The sequence below is a fragment of the Diabrotica undecimpunctata genome, chromosome 8 (assembly GCF_040954645.1).
Source record: "Diabrotica undecimpunctata isolate CICGRU chromosome 8, icDiaUnde3, whole genome shotgun sequence".
Classification (NCBI taxonomy): Eukaryota; Metazoa; Arthropoda; class Insecta; order Coleoptera; family Chrysomelidae; genus Diabrotica; species Diabrotica undecimpunctata.
In genome coordinates this window covers 45,936,134-45,956,121 of record NC_092810.1, presented here as the reverse complement: position 1 = coordinate 45,956,121, position 19,988 = coordinate 45,936,134, and the positions used below count along the sequence as shown (strand labels likewise).

Here is a 19,988-nt window from a genome sequence, read left to right as displayed (position 1 = left end):
CAACAGTGCTCAAAATTGATAAATTTTTGTTCGCGATATGGCGTAAAACCACCACTACGTTGCATACGAATCTTTCTTCTAGCTTATAGGATATCAAAAACGGGATATTTAACATCAGTCATCATTATCAACATCGTCACAGTCCTTAAAGGGCATCGACCTTCTCAAGCTTTCTTCACCATTTTGCTCTGTCTCTTGCTTGGGTTTTCCAGTTGGCAGCACCCATCTTTTCTATTCTCTGATTTAACCGAAATATATATATAAAGGGGGATAAAACCATAGCATAACTACAGAAGCATTACCGTAATACCAACGTTCAACAGGCTGTACGGAAAATTAATAACATACTTAATTGAAGATGAACAGACAGATAATAAGCAGAAGAACAATGTGGGTTCAGAGCAGTACGTTCGAGTGTTGATAATTTGTTTACGTTGAAACCAATAATGGAGAAAAATTAAATACGAGAAGAAGTCTCCATTTATACACACCCAAACTTATATGGAATCACCATGTATTTCAAACCAATATTTCTTTTGAAAAAGCTTGTTATTGTTGCAAAGAATACAGGTTTTTATTGAAAATAAACAAACAAACAAAACAATCGAAAAACAACTAGGTACATTATAGATTATTTGCTTTAGTTGTAAATTGAACGAAAATAAATAAACTAACTTTTGCGTTCAAAAACGAAAATATGCCTTTTGTCGGGTTATCGGATGTGCAAGGGGGAAAGATTATTAGTCTTGTGGAGCAAGGAATGTCTCCGAGGGACATAGCTGCAGTGGTAGGCATAACACAGGACGTGGTTCAGAAACCTATGCTAGGTATCAGCAATTAGGAACTTCTTCTTCATGTACCATGTCCTTTTAGAACGTTGGTTACAATCATAGCTATCTTGATTTTATTCACTGCCACCCTAAATATCATGTTTGTTTCAACAACATACCAATCTCGCAAGTTCTTCAACCATGAGGTTCTTCTTCGTCCTTTTTCGTCCTGGGCGAAGGAACGCTTAAGAATATATTAAGACAAAGTCGCCAAAAAGTAACAACGGCTCGTCACGATCGTTTCATTGTCCAAGTAGCTAGACTACGTTGACCCAACAATCTCTCACCCGCAGCTCTAAATGCAAATTGGCAAAATGTGCTATTTTCAGACGAAACCAGGATTTGTGTAAAATCAGATGACTGACGAATTCGTGTACTTAAAAGGTGATGAAGACAAGCCAGAACTTAAACTACCAGATCTGTTGACAGATATAAAGGAGGAAGTGTCATGTTCCGGGGTAAGATTATGGTCGGTGAAAAAACTCCTTTCATTTTAATACAACCAACTTTAGCAGTTTGTGGGTATGTTGATTTGGTTCTAGATGGGCTCTGGAAAGATGCAAAAGGAGAAAATTTTATTTTCATGTATGATACATACCAGCAGAGTGACTGCAGACTTCCTTGAAGCAGAAGATATCACTATTATGGAATGGCCTGCTTGCTGACGCGACCTTAATCCTATACTATAGAGCAATAATGAGATATATTGGAATTTTGTACTCTATTGACTTTAAAGCAGCCACTATAGTACTCGCGAAGTTTATCGAAGTACAGCGAGTACGAGAGTGTAGACAGGTACTTCATGCGACTTCGCTTTGCCTCGTTCTACTTCCGTTCTGTCGGTTATTCGCGTCGAAGTCAAAGGATCCGAAGTTCGAATACGAAGTGTCACACTACATTACTCAACTACACTTACTCGATATCATTGACAGTGCAATAAAGCCTGCCTACCGACACCGACTGAGTTTTTTCGGCAATTCAACGAGTATGTAGAGAGTCACCTCGGCCGAAGAACTTCGATAGAGAGTGTAGATGGCGTTTAAAATAAATACTTTCAATTTGATATTTCAAGAATTTATAGTGTTCTTTAATTTTTTGTATGAATTATTAAATTGTTTTAAAATAAATACTGTTTGACTTCGTATGTTGGCTTTTTTAAGTTCGCTTGAAATAATAAGAAATATCAGATGATTCCATATAAGTTTGGTTGTGTGTACTTTCATAGATTTAACTATGATAGAAAGCCTATGATAATGTACCGATAATCAAACTATGGCAAGCAATGGAGAAGACACATACAAACAAGCAATTAATTTAAGCCATCAAGGGGATATATAAGAACACAATAATGAAAATAAATATTTTATTTATATGGTATTAAACCACAATTGATTGTAATGAAAATTACATCTTATAATTGTTATTAGATAATTTTAAAATAGTAAGTTATTATAGCCAATAGTTGTTTGACCGTTGTTTTCTAAATTGACGGATGGACTTGATCTTTCAGGCAAATAGCCATGCTTTTAGTTGAAAAATCTGAGGTTGGTGTTTATGCCCTCAGGATGATATCAAATTCTAAATGTTTTCTGTGTTTATGTATAATGTGTTTATGTAGTATATGTTTATGTATTATTTACAATTGTAGACGATGTGTCTCTGACTTTCTATATTCTTATTCCTGACTTCTTCTTTTAGTATTGGCAACCAAAGCCTGCTGATGGGTTTGCTGCACATGTTTCTTCGTTAAGTAAGATGAGAGATGCTTATTTGATGTTTTCTCTTTTCCCTGTCTGTTTTATTTACTACCATTGATGCATCTTTCCACTGTGCTCTATGGAAAATACCTTACTGCACATCGATGTAGCTCAGTATCTTGGGAAAGATACAGAGACAGTATTCTCAACATACTGCCATTACTTCGATGTGCTATAAGGTATTTTCCTCACTAAGATTTCCCTATCTGGTAATATACGTGGATCGTCCAGAAAGTAAAGAACGATCCCCCACCGCCATGATTTCGTACGCACTAGTCAGTCGCATAGGTGTGAGCCAGGTCGCGAATAAATTCAGAAGCTTATTGCGAAACCCTTCAAATAATAAAACACGCAATGCAATACATAACAAACGACGTAGCATGTTATTGACGAAGATGTTTCCGATTCACGACAAGGCTCGCCCCATCCATCGGCAAAAACTTCATCGTCTACAATGGGAAATTCTTGAGCACCCTCTCTTCACCTCGGGCCTACCGATTATCATCTGTTCCCGAAACAGAAGAAATTCTTGGGTGGAAAGTAGTTTGGAAACGACAAAGAGCTCAAAGATAAAATGATACACCCTGCTTCAGTCGTTTGGCGGTAGAGTACTAGAACACCGGCATCCAAAAACTGATTTCACGTTGCAATAAATGACTTGAAAATGAAGGCAACTACATTGAAAAATAGTCTAAGGTACTGCGACTTTGTAACGGCATTTTCGTCTCTGACAACTGGAGTATAAAATGTTCTCACACCTGAGCGATTGAGTTCAACATTGGGGCCTAACAACTGGCTCCCAAAGAAAGTTGTTATGTAGTTTTATTGTTCTGCACTGGCTCCCAATTTTCGGAAGTAGTTATATTGTTACCCATTGTTACCCATTAGCACCCACCGTTTCTGATGGGTCGTGCGATGGTTACACATTGGCGCCCAACGGTCACAACTTAGATCTTGATGGTTACACTGCAATAAAACCAAATCTAAGTAAGTCTTTAATTTTGTATTTTTACCTATTCTTAAATATATTATCTCTTTACCCATGTACCCGTTTTCTATAATAATATTCTTGCTGTTCCTCTATAAACTTTTTGTGTATTTGCAAGATGTGATCAATGACTTAGAGTCAAAATCATCAACCTAATAAGATTCTACTACTACTACTATCGGTTTACAGCGTTCTCCGACGCGTTCCGACTCCTAACCGCCATTCTTCTCTATTTAACCATAGGCCTGAAGGGATTTCTGTTTCCTCTAGTTCTTTTTCAATTCCCTCTCTCCAGCTTCTTCTCTGCCTTCCACTTTTTCTTCTTCCTTGTGGTGTCCACGTCAAAATCTGTTTCTGAATCCTGTCATCTGGCATTCTCTGTACATGGCCGTACCATATTAACTGTTTTGTTTTTATGTCATCAACTATTGTATGCTTGACTCCCATCATTTCTCGTATTCTCTCATTTGGTATCCGATCTCTTCTTGATTTGCCTTCTGCTCTTCTCCAGAAGTCCATTTCTGTTGCTAGTAACAGTTTCTCTGTTCTTTGTTTCATTGGCCAAACTTCACTGCCATATGTGATTACACTTTTAAGTATGGTGTTGTATATGAGTTGTTTGTTCGCTTTAGATATTGTTTGGTCCCACAGAATACCGTTCATCATGGATATGGCTTTTCTACCCTGTATATTTCTGTCTTTTATAGCAGCATCGAGTGTTCCATCTTGAGTTATGTTCATACCCAGGTACTTGTATTCATCACAGTGTCTAATTTCTACCCCATCGTCTAATATAATGGACTGCTTTGTCCCTCCAATACACATGGTTTCAGTTTTGTTAATGTTGACTTCGAGACCCCATTTGTTATATTCTTCTATTAGCTTCTGAGTCATGTAACTCAAGTCGTCATGATCCTGAGCCATCAGTATTTGATCATCAGCCAAACATAAGGTGTACAGTGTAGTCTCGTCATTGATAGGGATTCCCATGCCATTACATTTTCTTTTCCACAGCTTGAGTGCTTGTTCCAGATAAATTTTGAAAAGGGTAGAAAAGGTAGGAAATACAGCAACCCTGCTTTAGTCCTTTCGTGACCTTAAATCCCTCAGATATCCTTAATCCAGTTTTAGTTTTTGCAGTCGTTCCATTATACAGACTTTGTACTGCTTTGATAAGACCATGCTTAATGTTGGTTTGCTGTAAGGTTGACCATAGTTTACTGAGGGGTACACTGTCATATGCTTTTTGTAAGTCTACGTACACCAGGTCAACTTCTTTATTGACGGCTGTTTTTTTCTCAATAACTTGCGTAATAGAGTACAAGTGGTCTACTGTGGATCGCCCAGCTCTAAAACCAGCTTGGTCCTCTGCTTCGTAATCTCTATAATCATTTTCTATTTTGTTCTTAATAAGTTTCCCATACATCCTACTTATTGTGCTGTTTACCGCAATTCCTCTGTAATTTTCACACTGATCCTTGCTGCTCTTTTTGTGGATAGTTGACATGATATATAATTTCCATTCTTTTGGTAATTCGGCCCCATTCAAGCAGTCTTGAAATAGTTTTCTTAACTGTTCCTGGAGTTTGTCTGTGCCGGCTTTCACTAATTCTGCAGGGATGTCACCTAATAAGATTCTTATATTGTTTAATTCTAATTAAAATTCAACTCAAGGTTGTCATATGACTTACAAGAAACGTTTACAATACCAAGAATTGCAATTTCTATACGACTTAGTGAAAGGTGTATAATCAATTTGTTCTGCCCGTGCAAACTAAAAGGGACAAATCAATAGAGAGAGAGAAAATAAGCGTAAAGAGACATATTCAGCCACGCAACTTGTCATGCTGTGTGTGTGAGTATAAGAGAACAAACAATTAAATGGTCGAACAACAAAGATTTATTGAAAACGTTAATTTATAGAAATAAAATTATTGAATTAAATAAATACATTAAGAATATATATTATTAAAGTTCCATCATTTATAATTAATATTGAAATGGTTTCGTTTTTATATACATTGAAATATAGTGTTGAGAATATGCCAACAAAAATTTTACCCAATATCGTGACAACTAAATATTCCGATTTATCGGTTTATCGTGTATGTATAAACAAATATAAAAATACATGAATTGGTAATCAAAAAATACTGCCAGCGCAAAAATAATATACGTAAAATGGCGGATGAATATGATTTAGTCAAGTTGACAATAAATTGAGAATATAATTATTATTTTTTTTACTTTATTGCTTTTAATAACATAGTTACATAGCAAGAGTAGTACAATTACTTAAACACCAAACGTACAAATATCGTAAATGCAAAAAAATAAAGAACAAAACTATAAAATAACAAGATTTACAATACAGAATAGAGTACCCATTGATTATAAATGCACTGAGGTTGAAGCACATTCGAGACAAAATTAAAAACTGCTTTAGCGGAATCAGGTGTTGGATCGTCAAGACAAAGAACAAAATTATTTAAACTCGATAAACAGTCCTTACTTTCAGGTGAGGACTTTCATTGATCCATAAATTGGACAATTAAATAAAAGATGTTATATTGTCTTAAATCGTTTACTATTACAAATAGTGCAAATTTCATTTGGACTGATGCGGTGAGTGCATGATACTATAGCCGTTCCTGGCGGGTATGCAATGAATGCCCCGCACGCAGGCGCTAAATTTTAGGGGTGCCAAATATTTGGTTACCATAACCAAAATATTCTCACTTCTAAAACATAAAAAGTCAGTGTTCAGTATTTCCCCGGTAATCGCTAAAGCAATCACTTCATCCGATTGCTATTCCCTATTACAATACCAAAATTACTAATTAAATTACCACCCTACAATTTTATTAGTGTCAACACACGACGCGCCGTCTAATGCTGCTCGCCGCGTTTGAGTAAAGAATGTACTATTGATAAAGAGCAACAAAAATATTATGAAATTGAAAAACAGCGATGGCGTGAAATCATTAAAAGAAAAATTTGTATTGTGCAGTATTTACCTGGCTAAAATTTAGCTTTTAGGGGTGACAGTACGAATCTTTATGAGACTAATAATGGCAATTTTTTGAAATTAGTTGAAATGATTGCTAAATTCGAACCAATTATGATGGAACACCTGAGCAATATTCGAAGGTCTAAAGGGTTGTGCCGAAATATGCCTCATTACCTGAGCAATCACTTCCAAAATGAATTAATTCATTTATTGTCAAGAAATATTCAGAAAGAAATTCAGCAAAATATTAGTCAATTATTTTGGATGAATCTCCAGATGCTAGCTATGTTGAGCAGCTGACGGTCATAATTCGCTTCGTTTATTGTTCTCCATATGAAGTCGAAATTAGAGAACACTTTCTGGGTTTTTCAAAGTTTTAAATACTACAGGAGAAGGGCTCTTCAATTTTTTTAAAGAAGAAATATTATCAAAATTTGAAATAAACCTTGATGACATGAGGCAAATAATGACAATGGTACAAATATGTCTGGCTAGCATGTGGGCCTTCAAGCTCAAATTCTAAAAATTAATCCCAGAGCAATGGTTTTGCCTTGTTCAACTCACACTTTTAATTTAAGTCTCAATAATGCAGCTAAAATTCCGTATGAGACTGTAGGTTTTTTTTCAATTATTCAGGAGTTTTTCATTTTTTTTTTCTGCTTCACCATACAGAGGGACATTTTAGAAAGGAATTACCAAACTTAACTTTAAAATCAGTAAGTGAGACACGATGGGAAAGCAGAGTCAAAGCGATTCGCCCTCTTAGGTTTCAATTCCTCGAAATTTGTAAAAGTTTACATGATTTGGTGGAAGATAATTTAAGAGATATGAACACGAAACATTCAGCAAGGTCACTATTAGACAAAATTAAAACGTTCAAATTAATTTTTTCTATTATAATTTGGCATGATATATAAACAAAAGTTAATATAGTAAGTAAAATGGCCCAGAATTCAAATACAAATTAAATGAATGCCATACAGAAATAAAAAATATTATTTTTTTCACTGAAAAAAGGTCAGACAAACATTTCGAGATTTTCATTAATTAGGCTGTAGCAGAAGCAGAAAAAAGTGATGTAGAGCAAACATTTCCATTATTAAGACAAAGAAAGACGAAGCTTCAATTTTCGTATGAAGGTACAGATGAAACAGTATTCGATTAAAAACAAAAATTTAAGATCAGTTTTTATTTTCAAATTTTGGACACAACGATTCAATCCCTACAAAGACGCTTTGGGGGAATACATAAGTGTCACGATTTATTTGGATTTTTGGGTAATTTTCAAAATCTAGATTCTGATGTGATTAAAAGATCATGTATGGGTTTGGATTTAGCTTTACAATTCAACATGAAGGAAACGTATGCAAAGATATTGATGGTCTTGATTTGCATAATGAAATTCTGTCATACAAAGTTCTTAACCCACTCACAGACTCTAGCAAAATTTCGGATTCGCCCATAGATATTTTAAATGCTATAACAAAGAAAAATTTACAATCCTTGTTTCCAAATCTATTTATAGCCTGCAGAATATTCCTGACCCTTCCAATTTCGGTGGCATCTGGCGAAAGGAGTTTTTCAAAGCTAAAGCTCATAAAAAATTATTTAAGAACGTCAATGTGCCAAGAAAGGCTATCAGATTTGGCAGTCATTTCAATTGAAAATAAAATTTGTGAAGCCATTGATCACAATGAAATGAATAATGAGCTTGCATCTGTGAAAGCACGACGTGTCATGTTGTAATTCCAATATTTGTTATTTAATTATTTTTCACTTGGTATATATGTATTATTTAATAAAGTTTTTTTGCATTGAGAGAATATCTTTTCCGTTATTCCCTTGTTTCATGTTATATTGCAGAATGCCTTCGTATTTCGTATTGCATCGTATCGTATTTTCAATCATATCGCAAGAACATGTTATGATATAGGTATCTTAAAAACATAATATGGGGGCGCACAAAAAATCCTGCACGCAGGCGCTCACTACCCTAGAAACGGGAATGATACTATAACAAACAGTTTGTTATAACAAACAGTTGTTTGTTATAGTATCATGCGGTGAGTGGCTCCACTACGAGTAAGTTTCAGTTTGTGGTTATTGCAAACTCTTAACTGAGCTATTATTCGGGTTATATGGATTGGCAAATTTAACAGAAGATAGCTTTTGGCATAAGGAACGGTAAAATTATTGTTAAAAAAAAAGGATCTGTGCTTTAAAGTGAAATCGATTTCGTAAAGTTTTTGTTTCATTTTTAATAGGAGTGACGCGTTTGTTTTATTTAGAGAAGAATAGCTTAGTGTATAAAAGGTTTCTTCAGCATTTATTAAGACAAATAAGCTTTTAATTTGTAGAGCCCATTTATATTTTTCTGGGAAATTAGTAAGCGCACATTGCCGTAGAAAGCAAATCTTATGAAGTCGATTATTATTCATTTTTAGAATTTTCAGTAACCAGTTCAAGCACGATTGAAATACACTTTACAATTTTAACACGGCCAGTTTCTAATCTATCAACGTAGTCTGGTGTGTTCAAAGGTAGAAGTAAAATTCTTTTAAAACACTAGATTTGAATTTTCTCCACAATGTCATAATACCGGAGTCCCCAAACTGGTATACAATATTAGCAGCAATAATTAAAACTAGAGATTCAAAAAGATGAACTATGGAGGTCGAAGAACGAATTTTACTTCTTATAAGAAGTGGTTAGACAGAAGCGGTGGAAAGTTTTACTTCTGACTATAGACTACAAGAGATGAAAACAACACTGAGATAGGTTGATTGATTGATAATACAATTAATCGATATCGTGAGAATGGAATTGCCCAATTGTTTAATGGCAAAAGTTCGAGTAGACCGGGAATATGACTGACAAGGAACAAGGATTAGTAGTAAAAATTTGTAAACTGGGTGCTCGTAACAACTTAAGAGCGAAACACATCAATGGCAAAACAAAACGACGGGAAATACTTTATAAAACGACTGCTGTGTAAAATACTGTACCTATGTATTTGATAGACAAATCATGAGAGTTTTGAAGTTATACTTCTACACGCGCTCCACGTTGGAAATTTGTATGGGAGTGAATCTGTGAAATCATTACATATGTAAGAGAGACAGAAGATATATTTTCTCTCTCTTCCTCTCTCGAATATAAAAATGTTCCTTTTGTATATATAATTTAATATTATATATATTATATAAAGATATATATACATATAATATATATATATATATATATATATATATATATAATAAAATATTTATTAATATTATTATTTATGTGATATGTTTTGTATTATTTATTAAATGTTCATAATTATATTAGTCTTTTGTATTTCAAAATAATAATCTCAATAAATCACTGTATGATCCAAAACTGTCAATTTTGAAATACGTTTGTGTCATGTCCTCGGTAGTATAGTAGTCAGTATCCCCGCTTGTCACGCGGGAGACCGGGGTTCGATTCCCAGTCGGGGAGGACTTTTTTATTAATATTATTACATGGTAAATTAAATATATATGCGTAAGTAGAAAAGTATTCATTACTTATAATGTTTTAATAGGCAAAATCTAAATACCATCAACCGTTGATGACTATTAATCCAAGATCATGTTTAGTGATGCGTTAAGATTTATCGTTTACGGTGGAAACTTTGTCAAGCACAGCAGTAGGAAAATCTGGTGATGGCTACTCACTTTTGTGTCAGTGACTTTTATATGCTTCAATACAACGTTAAAGGAGCAGCAATCATAGATCAAGTTATACATGGTGTTTTTTCTCATTTATTAATCTGCAGAGGTATATACCACATCAGAGGTATATACTAGTTCGCTTCGGCCATATATTTTTTAGAAAGGATACTTTAAAACTGTCTTTAGTATGTACAGAATGAATAATAATAAATAGCCGGGTCAGCGTAAATAGAGAATGTTGTCTTCATAAAGCAGGTACTTTGATACATTTTATTAAAAAAATTTTTAATAAATATTTTTCAAACTTTGTAGTTACCTAAATACAAAGGTACTTCTTACTTAAAATTTAAAGCTCATAGGCCATTGTTCAATAATCAATTTGTACGTATCCCAATATTATTACTTTAGGTACGGTTTGAATGTCTTTAGACCATCATGGAGAAATTTGAAATAAGTGAAATGTTGTAAAAAGTCGTAAAGAGCGTAAGTTCCCTGGGAATTTGTAAGTTTCCTTAAAAAATGTAATCCCTTATCATCGAACTAGTGTCTTAATAATTATAATGTTTGTTATGTGGCTCGTTCTAATTACTTTATAGATGTTTTTTACTGATGATGATCTGATATGATCGAAAACTTTCTGAAAATTTATTAATTCATTTTTTTTATACCATTTTAGAAAGGAAGTTTTTTACTTCATTGTAAGTTTGTTTTTACCTAATTGTTAACATTGCGCGCTCGACGGGTACCGCTACCACTACTATATGTCTCTTGTGTAAATTTCTAGCTGGCGACTGAACCTATCTATTAAACTGTTTCATTGTTTATATCTTTTTATTATTTTTAAATTATTTACTGATTAAAAATGTTTCAAAAATCTATATTTAATATTACTTCTAGTTTATGAGTGAAAAATTTTAAATTTTAAACTGAATTTAATGAATAGTAATAACTTTTAATATATGAAGTTTATTTATTCTTAATTATATATAGGTATTGATAGAAAATAATCATCAATCAATCATCTTCACCTACAACTATAAAATATTGTTTATATTCGCATTCGAGTCTAAATTGCATCCACATAAAGGTAAACAATCAACTGATTTTTCAAGTTCAAGTATTCCCGTTCTCCTCTGCCAATCCTCCCGGTCCAAGGCATGCTCCTCCTCCAAACCTCTCGATTCCATCGCTCTTCTAATTCCTTCATTCCATGAGCGTCGAGGTCTACCTCTTTTTCTTCTTCCAGGGAGCTTCCATCTGTGAAGTTTTTGGGGCCAAAATTCGTCAGGCATTCTCAATAGGTGTCCAAACCATTTTAAACCTCTTCTTTCTATTCTGTCAATGACCGTTTCTGTAGCATTCATGATATTTCTTATAGATTCATTGGTCTTCCTTTCCAGCCTTGATGTTCTAGCACTTCTTCTCAAATAATCCATTTCAACTGCCAACAATATTCTCTTTAGGTCTGTATTAATTGTCCATAATTCAGAGAATAACAAAGAACTGATTAAACCATGGTTTGCCCTATTCTTTTTTTGTTCCTTTTGGAAATGTTGCTATCCCACCATAAGGAGTAGATATCCTACAAATTTAAATTTTTCCACTCGTTCGACTTCCACGTCCTCGTCTATCGACACTTCAAACCTTGCATCTGAATTGATAACTAAATATTTTGTTTTCTTCATGCTGACTTTTAACCCCTATTTTACATATTCTCTGCATAGACGCTTTATCATAAATTCTAGATCATAAGAATCTTGAGCTAGGACGACTTGGTCATCCACAAAGTTCATTGAGAACAGTACGTCATTTCCTGAATGGGAACTCACATTCCCTGGCAGTGGTTTCTCCAATTCTGGAGGGCTGCCTCAATATATAAATTAAACAGTAAGGATGACATACTGCATCCTTGTCTCAGTCCTTTAGTTACTTTTATTGGCTCTGATAGTCTATTTCCGATTTTTAGGTAAGTAGTGTTATCCCTGTATACTTCTGTGATTATTCCTAAAAGGTATTGACTAATGCCGAGTTGTTGTAAAGCTTGCCACAATTTTAAGCCTGGGAACTGCATCATACGCCTTTTCTAGGTCGATGAAGGCTAGATGTACTTCGGTACCAACCGCTATTCTTTTTTCTATTAATTGTTGGAGTATAAACAAGTTATCAGTGCAAGATCTACCAGGCGTAAATCCACTTTGGTCTTCGCTAATTAGATGTCCTACATCATCTTGTATTTTTCCATTTATTATCTTTCCAAACAATCTCCCGAAAGTGGGTAGGACACTTAATCCTCTGTAGCAGTTAGGATTTTTTTGATTATACTTTTTACATATGGATACTTGGTGAGCGGTTTTCTATTCAGATGGTACTTTATTTTTTATTTCTGGTGGTTTTTCAAACATAGAATAATATTATCAATTAGTATAGTTAACACTGTGTTCCAAATACCTTAGCTTGAAGAGGATCATTTAGAAGCAATATCTGATTTTGCGTGTGGATCTCAAATAATTATTCTCAGTGTAAATACCGACGTTTTTAAGCTTGCTGTGCATTTTTGAATATGTTGTCATGGAATATTTTTTGAAATTCGTAACCAGAATCCAAGAACCTTAGTTTCTCATGTTGCAGCTAAAAGTCTTTCACCAAAAATTTATGAAATAAATCAGTAAATTAGCAATTAATTACTAGCTGTTCACTTTTCTGGTTTCAATGTTTTTGTCCGATATCTCGATTTCTTCGGAGTGAGTTTTTCGCTAGGGAATAGTGGGGTAGTTGTTGAGGATTGGACAATGTACCAACCAACAGCAATTAATTATCAATAAAATATGCGGCTAAGATGGGCCGTGTACTCCTTTTCATTGACGAGATATAGCTATGGCTACGTAGTTTTACCATCAAGTTAGTATAAACATTGCTTCTCGGAAACGGTTACAGCAATAAATTGTTTCTTGGCGTAAAGCTCATTGGCTGCAAAAGCAATACATTAACCATTAATTCCTAGCGATTCACTTTTCTGGTTTCAATGTTTTTCTCTAATATCTCGATTTTCCCGTGCGTGACTTTTGGCCTAGATTTGGTGGTTGGTCAATGTAACAATCAACAACCATTAATTAGCAATAAAATATGCTCCCAAACTGGGCCATGTACCTACCCTTGTTCCTTGACGAGATATAGCTATTTCTATGCTAGCTTTACCGTAAAGTTAGCATATCCATTGTTTCTCGGAAACGGCTACACCAATATTTTTTTTTCCGTAATAAATTACCAATAAATTATAGTGTTGGTCTGAATTCGGCCTTATAAAATGGATATGCTAACTTCAGCGATATTCACGTAAGGTCGGTTGTAACTTATAAAATATTTTTCTGAAGCTATTTTCTTGTGGCATTTTAAATTAATTTATATCTAAATGGGAATAAGCCACATTAAAGGTTAAAATACGTTTATTGACGTTTCAATTTCCACTTCGGAAATCGTTCTCAAAATACAAACATTAGTAAATTAAACAAATTTTGTTTTTTGTTACTTAGTGAAAAATTCTTTTAATAATTTAATTTTATCTGACTCATCTATATTGACAATTCAGACATACCTTATACATTTTAAAGTAGACGACTTTAAAATGATATTGCCAATATTTTCTGACGGATATTCTCAAGTTAAAGTTGATTTCATGTAATCGAATGAACTATCTTATAAGTAAAGTCGTCCCAGGAACGCAACTCAACAATATTGACAATATCATTTTAAAGTCGTCTACTTTAAAATGTATAAGGTATGTCTGAATTGTCAATATAGATGAGTCAGATAAAATTAAATTATTAGAAGAATTTTTCACTAAGTAACAAAAAACAAAATTTGTTTAATTTACTAATGTTTGTATTTTGAGAACGATTTCCGAAGTGGAAATTGAAACGTCAATAAACGTATTTTAACCTTTAATGTGGCTTATTCCCATTTAGATATAAATTAAAATACTTTATAAACTGTAAATTCTTGACGGGAGTATCCGGAAAATAAATTAAAAATTTAATCAAGTAAAGGATGGGTCATTCGGAATTAATATGTTATACCTACTCTAGTTCATTGTAGAATCATATATATTTTATAAATATAAATTATAAAATTACATCGAAACCAATTATGGGCAATTATACTGATTGAAAATTAATGACAAGACCTTCGATTTGATGTGTTAAACTAGTTTAATTAAGCGTTTGATGGGTTGGTAAAGTTAAACGACTTTTCAGTTTGCGTCCTTCACTCTCTCGGATTGTTGACTTTGTATACAGGCTTTGTTTACACTAAATATTTCCATAATGACAATACCCAATGCTTGAAATTGAACACAGGGTAGAGAGGCAATATAACAGCCTATAAGTATGTAATAAACTCAAGAATATACCCACAACTCCGTAAGTTAGCTCCAAGATTTTTTAGGGACTTAGATTTGAAATATCATCAATGTACAAAAATTGTGCAATTCGTGCAATCGATTTTGAAAAGGCTTTTGACAAAGTCCGACATAACAAAATGCTAGAAATATTGGAAACAGCTGGATTGGACGATAAAGATCTACGAATAATTACAAATCTATACTGGCATCAAGTGTCAAGAATAAAGGTTGAACAAGAACTGTCGGATGAAATAAATATAAAAAGAGGAGTGAGACAAGGCTGTATATTGTCGCCTTTACTTTTTAACTTATATTCCTAGGAAATATTTAAGGAAGCCTTAATGGAGACAACCGAAGGTATTATTGTGAATGGAGTAACCGTCAACAATATTAGATATGCCGACGATACCTTAGTGCTTGCTAATTGCGGAGAAGACCTTCAAAATCTAATGAACAAAATAAAACAGACTTGTGATCAGTATGGATTAAAATTCAACGTTAAGAAAACTAAATATATGATAGTTAGCAAACAAAATTATATACAGGATGACGGTATAAAAGTCGGAGTTGCCACACTGGACAGAGTAGAGAAACTCGTGTATCTCGACAGTAATATCAATGAGAGCTGGGATCCAACCGCAGAAATTAAAAGCCGAATAGAACAAGCCCGAGCTGCCTTTGTAAAAATGAGATACGTACTTTGCAGTCACGATCTTAGCATTGACCTTCGAGTTCAAATGACATCTTGCTACATCTTTCCTGTCCTGCTGTATGGAGTGGAAGCGTGGACTTTAACTAAGGCTATCCTTAGACCCTTGACAGCCTTTGAGATGTGGGTATACAGACGACTACTGAAAATAAGCTGGGTCGACAGAGTTAGAAATGAGGAGGTCCTTAGATGGCTGAACCAAACAACACAACTGGGAACACATTCAGGGAAAGATCCAAGGTAATCGTGGTCCTGGTAGAAGAAGAACATCATGGCTGAAAAATCTAAGGCAATGGTATGGAAAATCAACTACATCGTTATTTAGAGCTGCTGTCAAAAAAGTCACGATAGCGAATATGGTAGCCAACATGATATCCAACGATCGATAACGGTCATGGAACTAGAAGAAGACAAAAATTGTCAACACTATATTATATGTCTTCACCTGAGTCATTAATGATATAAGGCCATAATAGCTTTCTTTTTGAGAGGATATTATTTTGAGGTATTTCAGTTTGACCAGTTTACCTGCTGTTTGCAGTAGTGAAGATTTGCATTTGTAATAAGCTCCCAGTTGCAAACAAATAAAGTGTAGTAAACGCAACAAATTCGACAAGCGACGAAGTAAAAGACGCATAGTAATAGCAAACAGGACTGTCCATGATCTTCAGAAACATCTGAGAGATAAAACATGGACTTTATTCCAAAACGACGAGAGACAACTAGGTATCTTTGAAAGAAAAATACTTTGAAATATTTTTTAGGCTGTAAAGAAAATGTAATTATGATGATGATACGGATTATAAAGTGGTTCCATCAGATAGCGTAGAGCACATCCAAAAACTACTGAATCGTATTCACGATGTAGGAGAGCAAATGAGGATAAAAGTAAACCAAAATAAAACCAAATGTTTAGTCTCAATTCACAACACAAATCGCTATTGAGAACTCCAATTAAATGGATTATAAGTTGAATGGGTTACAAAATATATTTGGTAATTATTGAAACTTGATCCAAATATAGAACTCGAATGCAGAATTGTAATCGTAATCACAATCACTATAGCCACTTTTTTAATTTCTTTGTAATAACCATTTCAACGACAAAATTACCAACAATCAACCGAATTAAAGGATTGGAAATGTGAGCATATAAAAATGTTAAAGATTCCTTGGACGACAGACATAACTAACAATGAAGCATTGATAATAGTAGTGAACAACAATAAAGAATTACTAAAACTGTTAACTATAGGACTAATTTAGGTCATTATATCGGGAAGAAATAGATAACTTTTTTATAAGGCAGATGACCGGGAAACAAGTTTAACGTAAGGCTCTATCTTTCAGGCACATAATGATCGCATGTTAAAGTATGATGATGAAGCATAGTAACTTTAACTGAAAATTTAAAATTGTATCTTTCAAAATTTGAAATATTGATAAGTCTTTTCACGGTTCTCTGTGCTCGTTAAGCCACGCAGGTTTACATAGATATCTCTAATCTTTTAACAAATAAAAATTTCTATATTTACAAAGTGGTATTTTGTAAACACAACTTTTGTTTTCTTCATTGCTTTCTTTAGACATGAAAGGATCTTGTATGATTTTTGCAAGCTTATGTATTTGATTAGGTACTACTCTTACATGTTTTTGAAGAAATATTTTATACGTTTGGTATTATTCTATTTCTGCATTATTTTATAAATGTTTCAGGGTCTCCTTCATTTCTGTGTTGTTATTTGTTTTCCATTTTCAATTATATGAAAAAAGATACCTATTTTTTACCAATAAAGATTCTAATACAGATTGTAATAAAATAAATATTTTTGGCTCCATTACATAAGGAGATATGTCCCTTTTTAACATTAACTTTGTGATTTAATATGTATGTATAAATGTTATGATACTGAAGAAGAATGCCTGAACTAGATTATTTTACCATATAAATAATTAATACAAATCTCACACCAATTCGCAGAGAAGAATGGCAAATAATAATTTAATACTTGAAGAGATCGTCCATGAGGTAATAGTGGCTTGGATCAACACAAAAATACTTGACCATATACCTAAATATGCAAATTGTGTTATCATTCAAGTAATTATCCAAAATTTAGGCCAATACTGACATACTTAATTAGCGTCACTTTCTAAAAATATGATTTTATAATACTTATATACATTTTCAAAACAAAAATTGTGAATAGGTACCTACCTACCACTTTAATTATCTCACAAATAATAATTGCAAGTCTGTAATAGGTAGTAGGTCCCTTCTGATATGTACTTAATTCAAATAAAGTCGGAGTAGGTATATTTGAAAAAATACAAAAGCGGACCAAATTTTAAAATAATTTATTTTTCTTTTCTACTCCGAGAAATATTACAAACTTCCTATGACAGTTATAAGAATGTTAACTTGTTTATGTTTTAACTTATTGTAATTTAAAAAAGGTTTCTTTGTTATAACAATAAATATATTTGTATGTGTTGTAAAACTTCGTTTACTTTTATTTATTTATCAATGCTGTAAACTATTTAAAAAACATTGTGCCAATAAGTTAGAATGCATTTTAACTCGAATTTGAAATTATGTTATAGGTAGTTGTTGTTGAAATAATTGTTTATTTGCAGCAGTTGTCTTTATATAAGTCCAATGTATTGTATAGTATCCGTAGAAACAAATAAATATTTTGTTTACAAACAACACAATCTGTGAATTGTTATTTAGGAGGTACTTACCACTGGACTCTCTTCACCGATTTCACTCTCCCGCTCCTGAGGTTCCATTTCCATGGCGTATACAGGCACGGGTTCTCTGTTTTTGACGCGAATTTTGATAGTCTAATGTTTGTAGAATGCTGGTAGGCACTCCACTCACAAAATCACACAAATCAAGATAGTACTAACGGCAAAACAATCACCCCGGAGTCACGCGCGGCGAAAAATTCACTTAAAATCACCGATTTATAGGTTAAGTCATGTGCAACGATATAACGGTCCGTACGTAACTCTATTGCCGTCGATCTAATCCCGAATGCCCAAGTTTTGAACGGCAAGATACGTGCGCTAAAAGCGTAGCGTGCTCTTCCCCTCTCCAGCCAATGATCGAGCTTCTCAGGAGGAGCCTGAGTTTGTGGAGGGATGGATCTAGCTGGCCGCGCTTAGCGTAATCATATATTTTTATTGCGTTTATTATCCAATCGCTCCCGGTTGCATACATTGTTGAATTGGGCGGCGTTGCCAGTTCTTTGGTGATTGATATGCGTGGGATAGGGGTTCGAAGGCGGGGAACAAGAATTCCCGACAGAAAAAATTTAAATGCTAGTTTATTTTTGCAATATAATCTGTGGTCAAGGATTATATCTTGAAGGTGTTCTCAAGTATGCTGTGGATTTACTCAGATATTATTTGTTAAATTTGTATTAAACATACTGAAACATTTTTCATGATAGGTATATAATATTAATGCAAACGTAAGTAGGTCAATATTTACCAATGGAATCATTGTTTTCTTCTTATTTATTACATAAAAGTAATATTTATGATAATTATTTATAAATAGATAATAAACTTCATTTCGATAGTATTTATTTCCTTATTTACTTTAAAACCTACTTGATGAGATCCTAGGGTCATTCACTTTCTATTTTGTTCTGAGAGCTTTTATCAAATATGTTGTGAATCAATCCAAATTACATATAAAAAAATATTTTTGACGTTTCTTTTTTAAATAGGACGCTGCGCACTGCCTTAAAAATACAATTTTTAATTTTATTGTTACATTGCATGTTTACAATCTACTCTATACACAGAGTAATAAGTAAATAGTCTGTAAGTAAATTAACGTGAGTTAGGTACCGTCCAGTGACGATTATCTAAGTATTATTGCGGTGGATCTTATGGCCATACTCTCTTCAATCTCCTTTCGGCAAGTGCTTGAGTGAATAAATTATTTATCAGTTCGTTGTTGTGATCAGTGGTGAGATTTTTATATTTTATTGAGTGATTCTTTTTTATGTCCTTAAGTTATGGGATGTCCAGATCATTGTGAAGTGTTTGGTTAGATACATACCATGAAGCTTTACTTATCATACGGGGTATTTTGGATTGAAATGTTTGAAGTATTTTCGTATTTGACGGTTTACTACAGCCCCATAGTTTAATTCCATATGCCCAAACTCTTATGAGTTTAGCTTTGTACAGAACCAGTTTATTTTCAAAAGATAACTGAGACCTTTTGTTAAGTAGCCAGTTCATATTTTTTAGTTTAAGATCTAGTGGTTTCCGTTTAGTTTTAATGTGGGTTGTCCCTGTAAATTTTTCATCCAGATGCAATCCCAAGTATTTGACAACTGGTTTTATAGGAATGGAATTATTATTAATATAACCTTGTGAACAAGTAGATTTTCTTGTTGTAAAAGTAATTTGTACTGATTTGCTAGCATTAACACTGACCTTCCATCGCTTAAGATAGTTTTGTAATTGGACTAAATGATTTTGTACTTTTTGTGATGCTACATTAGGGTCGATATCCACTGCCAAGATTCCTGTGTCATCGACAAAAGTAGCTAAGAAGATATCATTGCTGGTTGGA

General features: G+C 33.5%; 1 protein-coding gene across 1 annotated transcript in view; it reads right to left on the bottom strand.

Moving 5' to 3' along the window:
• Positions 1-18,445, bottom strand: part of retn (retained) — a 656,233-nt gene extending 637,788 nt beyond the window's left edge. Inside the window, exon 1 of the mRNA XM_072540200.1 lies at positions 18,134-18,445. Within this exon, the coding sequence (XP_072396301.1) occupies positions 18,134-18,187 (54 nt within the window). The 5' untranslated portion in view covers positions 18,188-18,445. The remainder of the gene's footprint in view (positions 1-18,133) is intronic.
• Between the last annotated feature and the right edge of the window lie 1,543 nt (positions 18,446-19,988).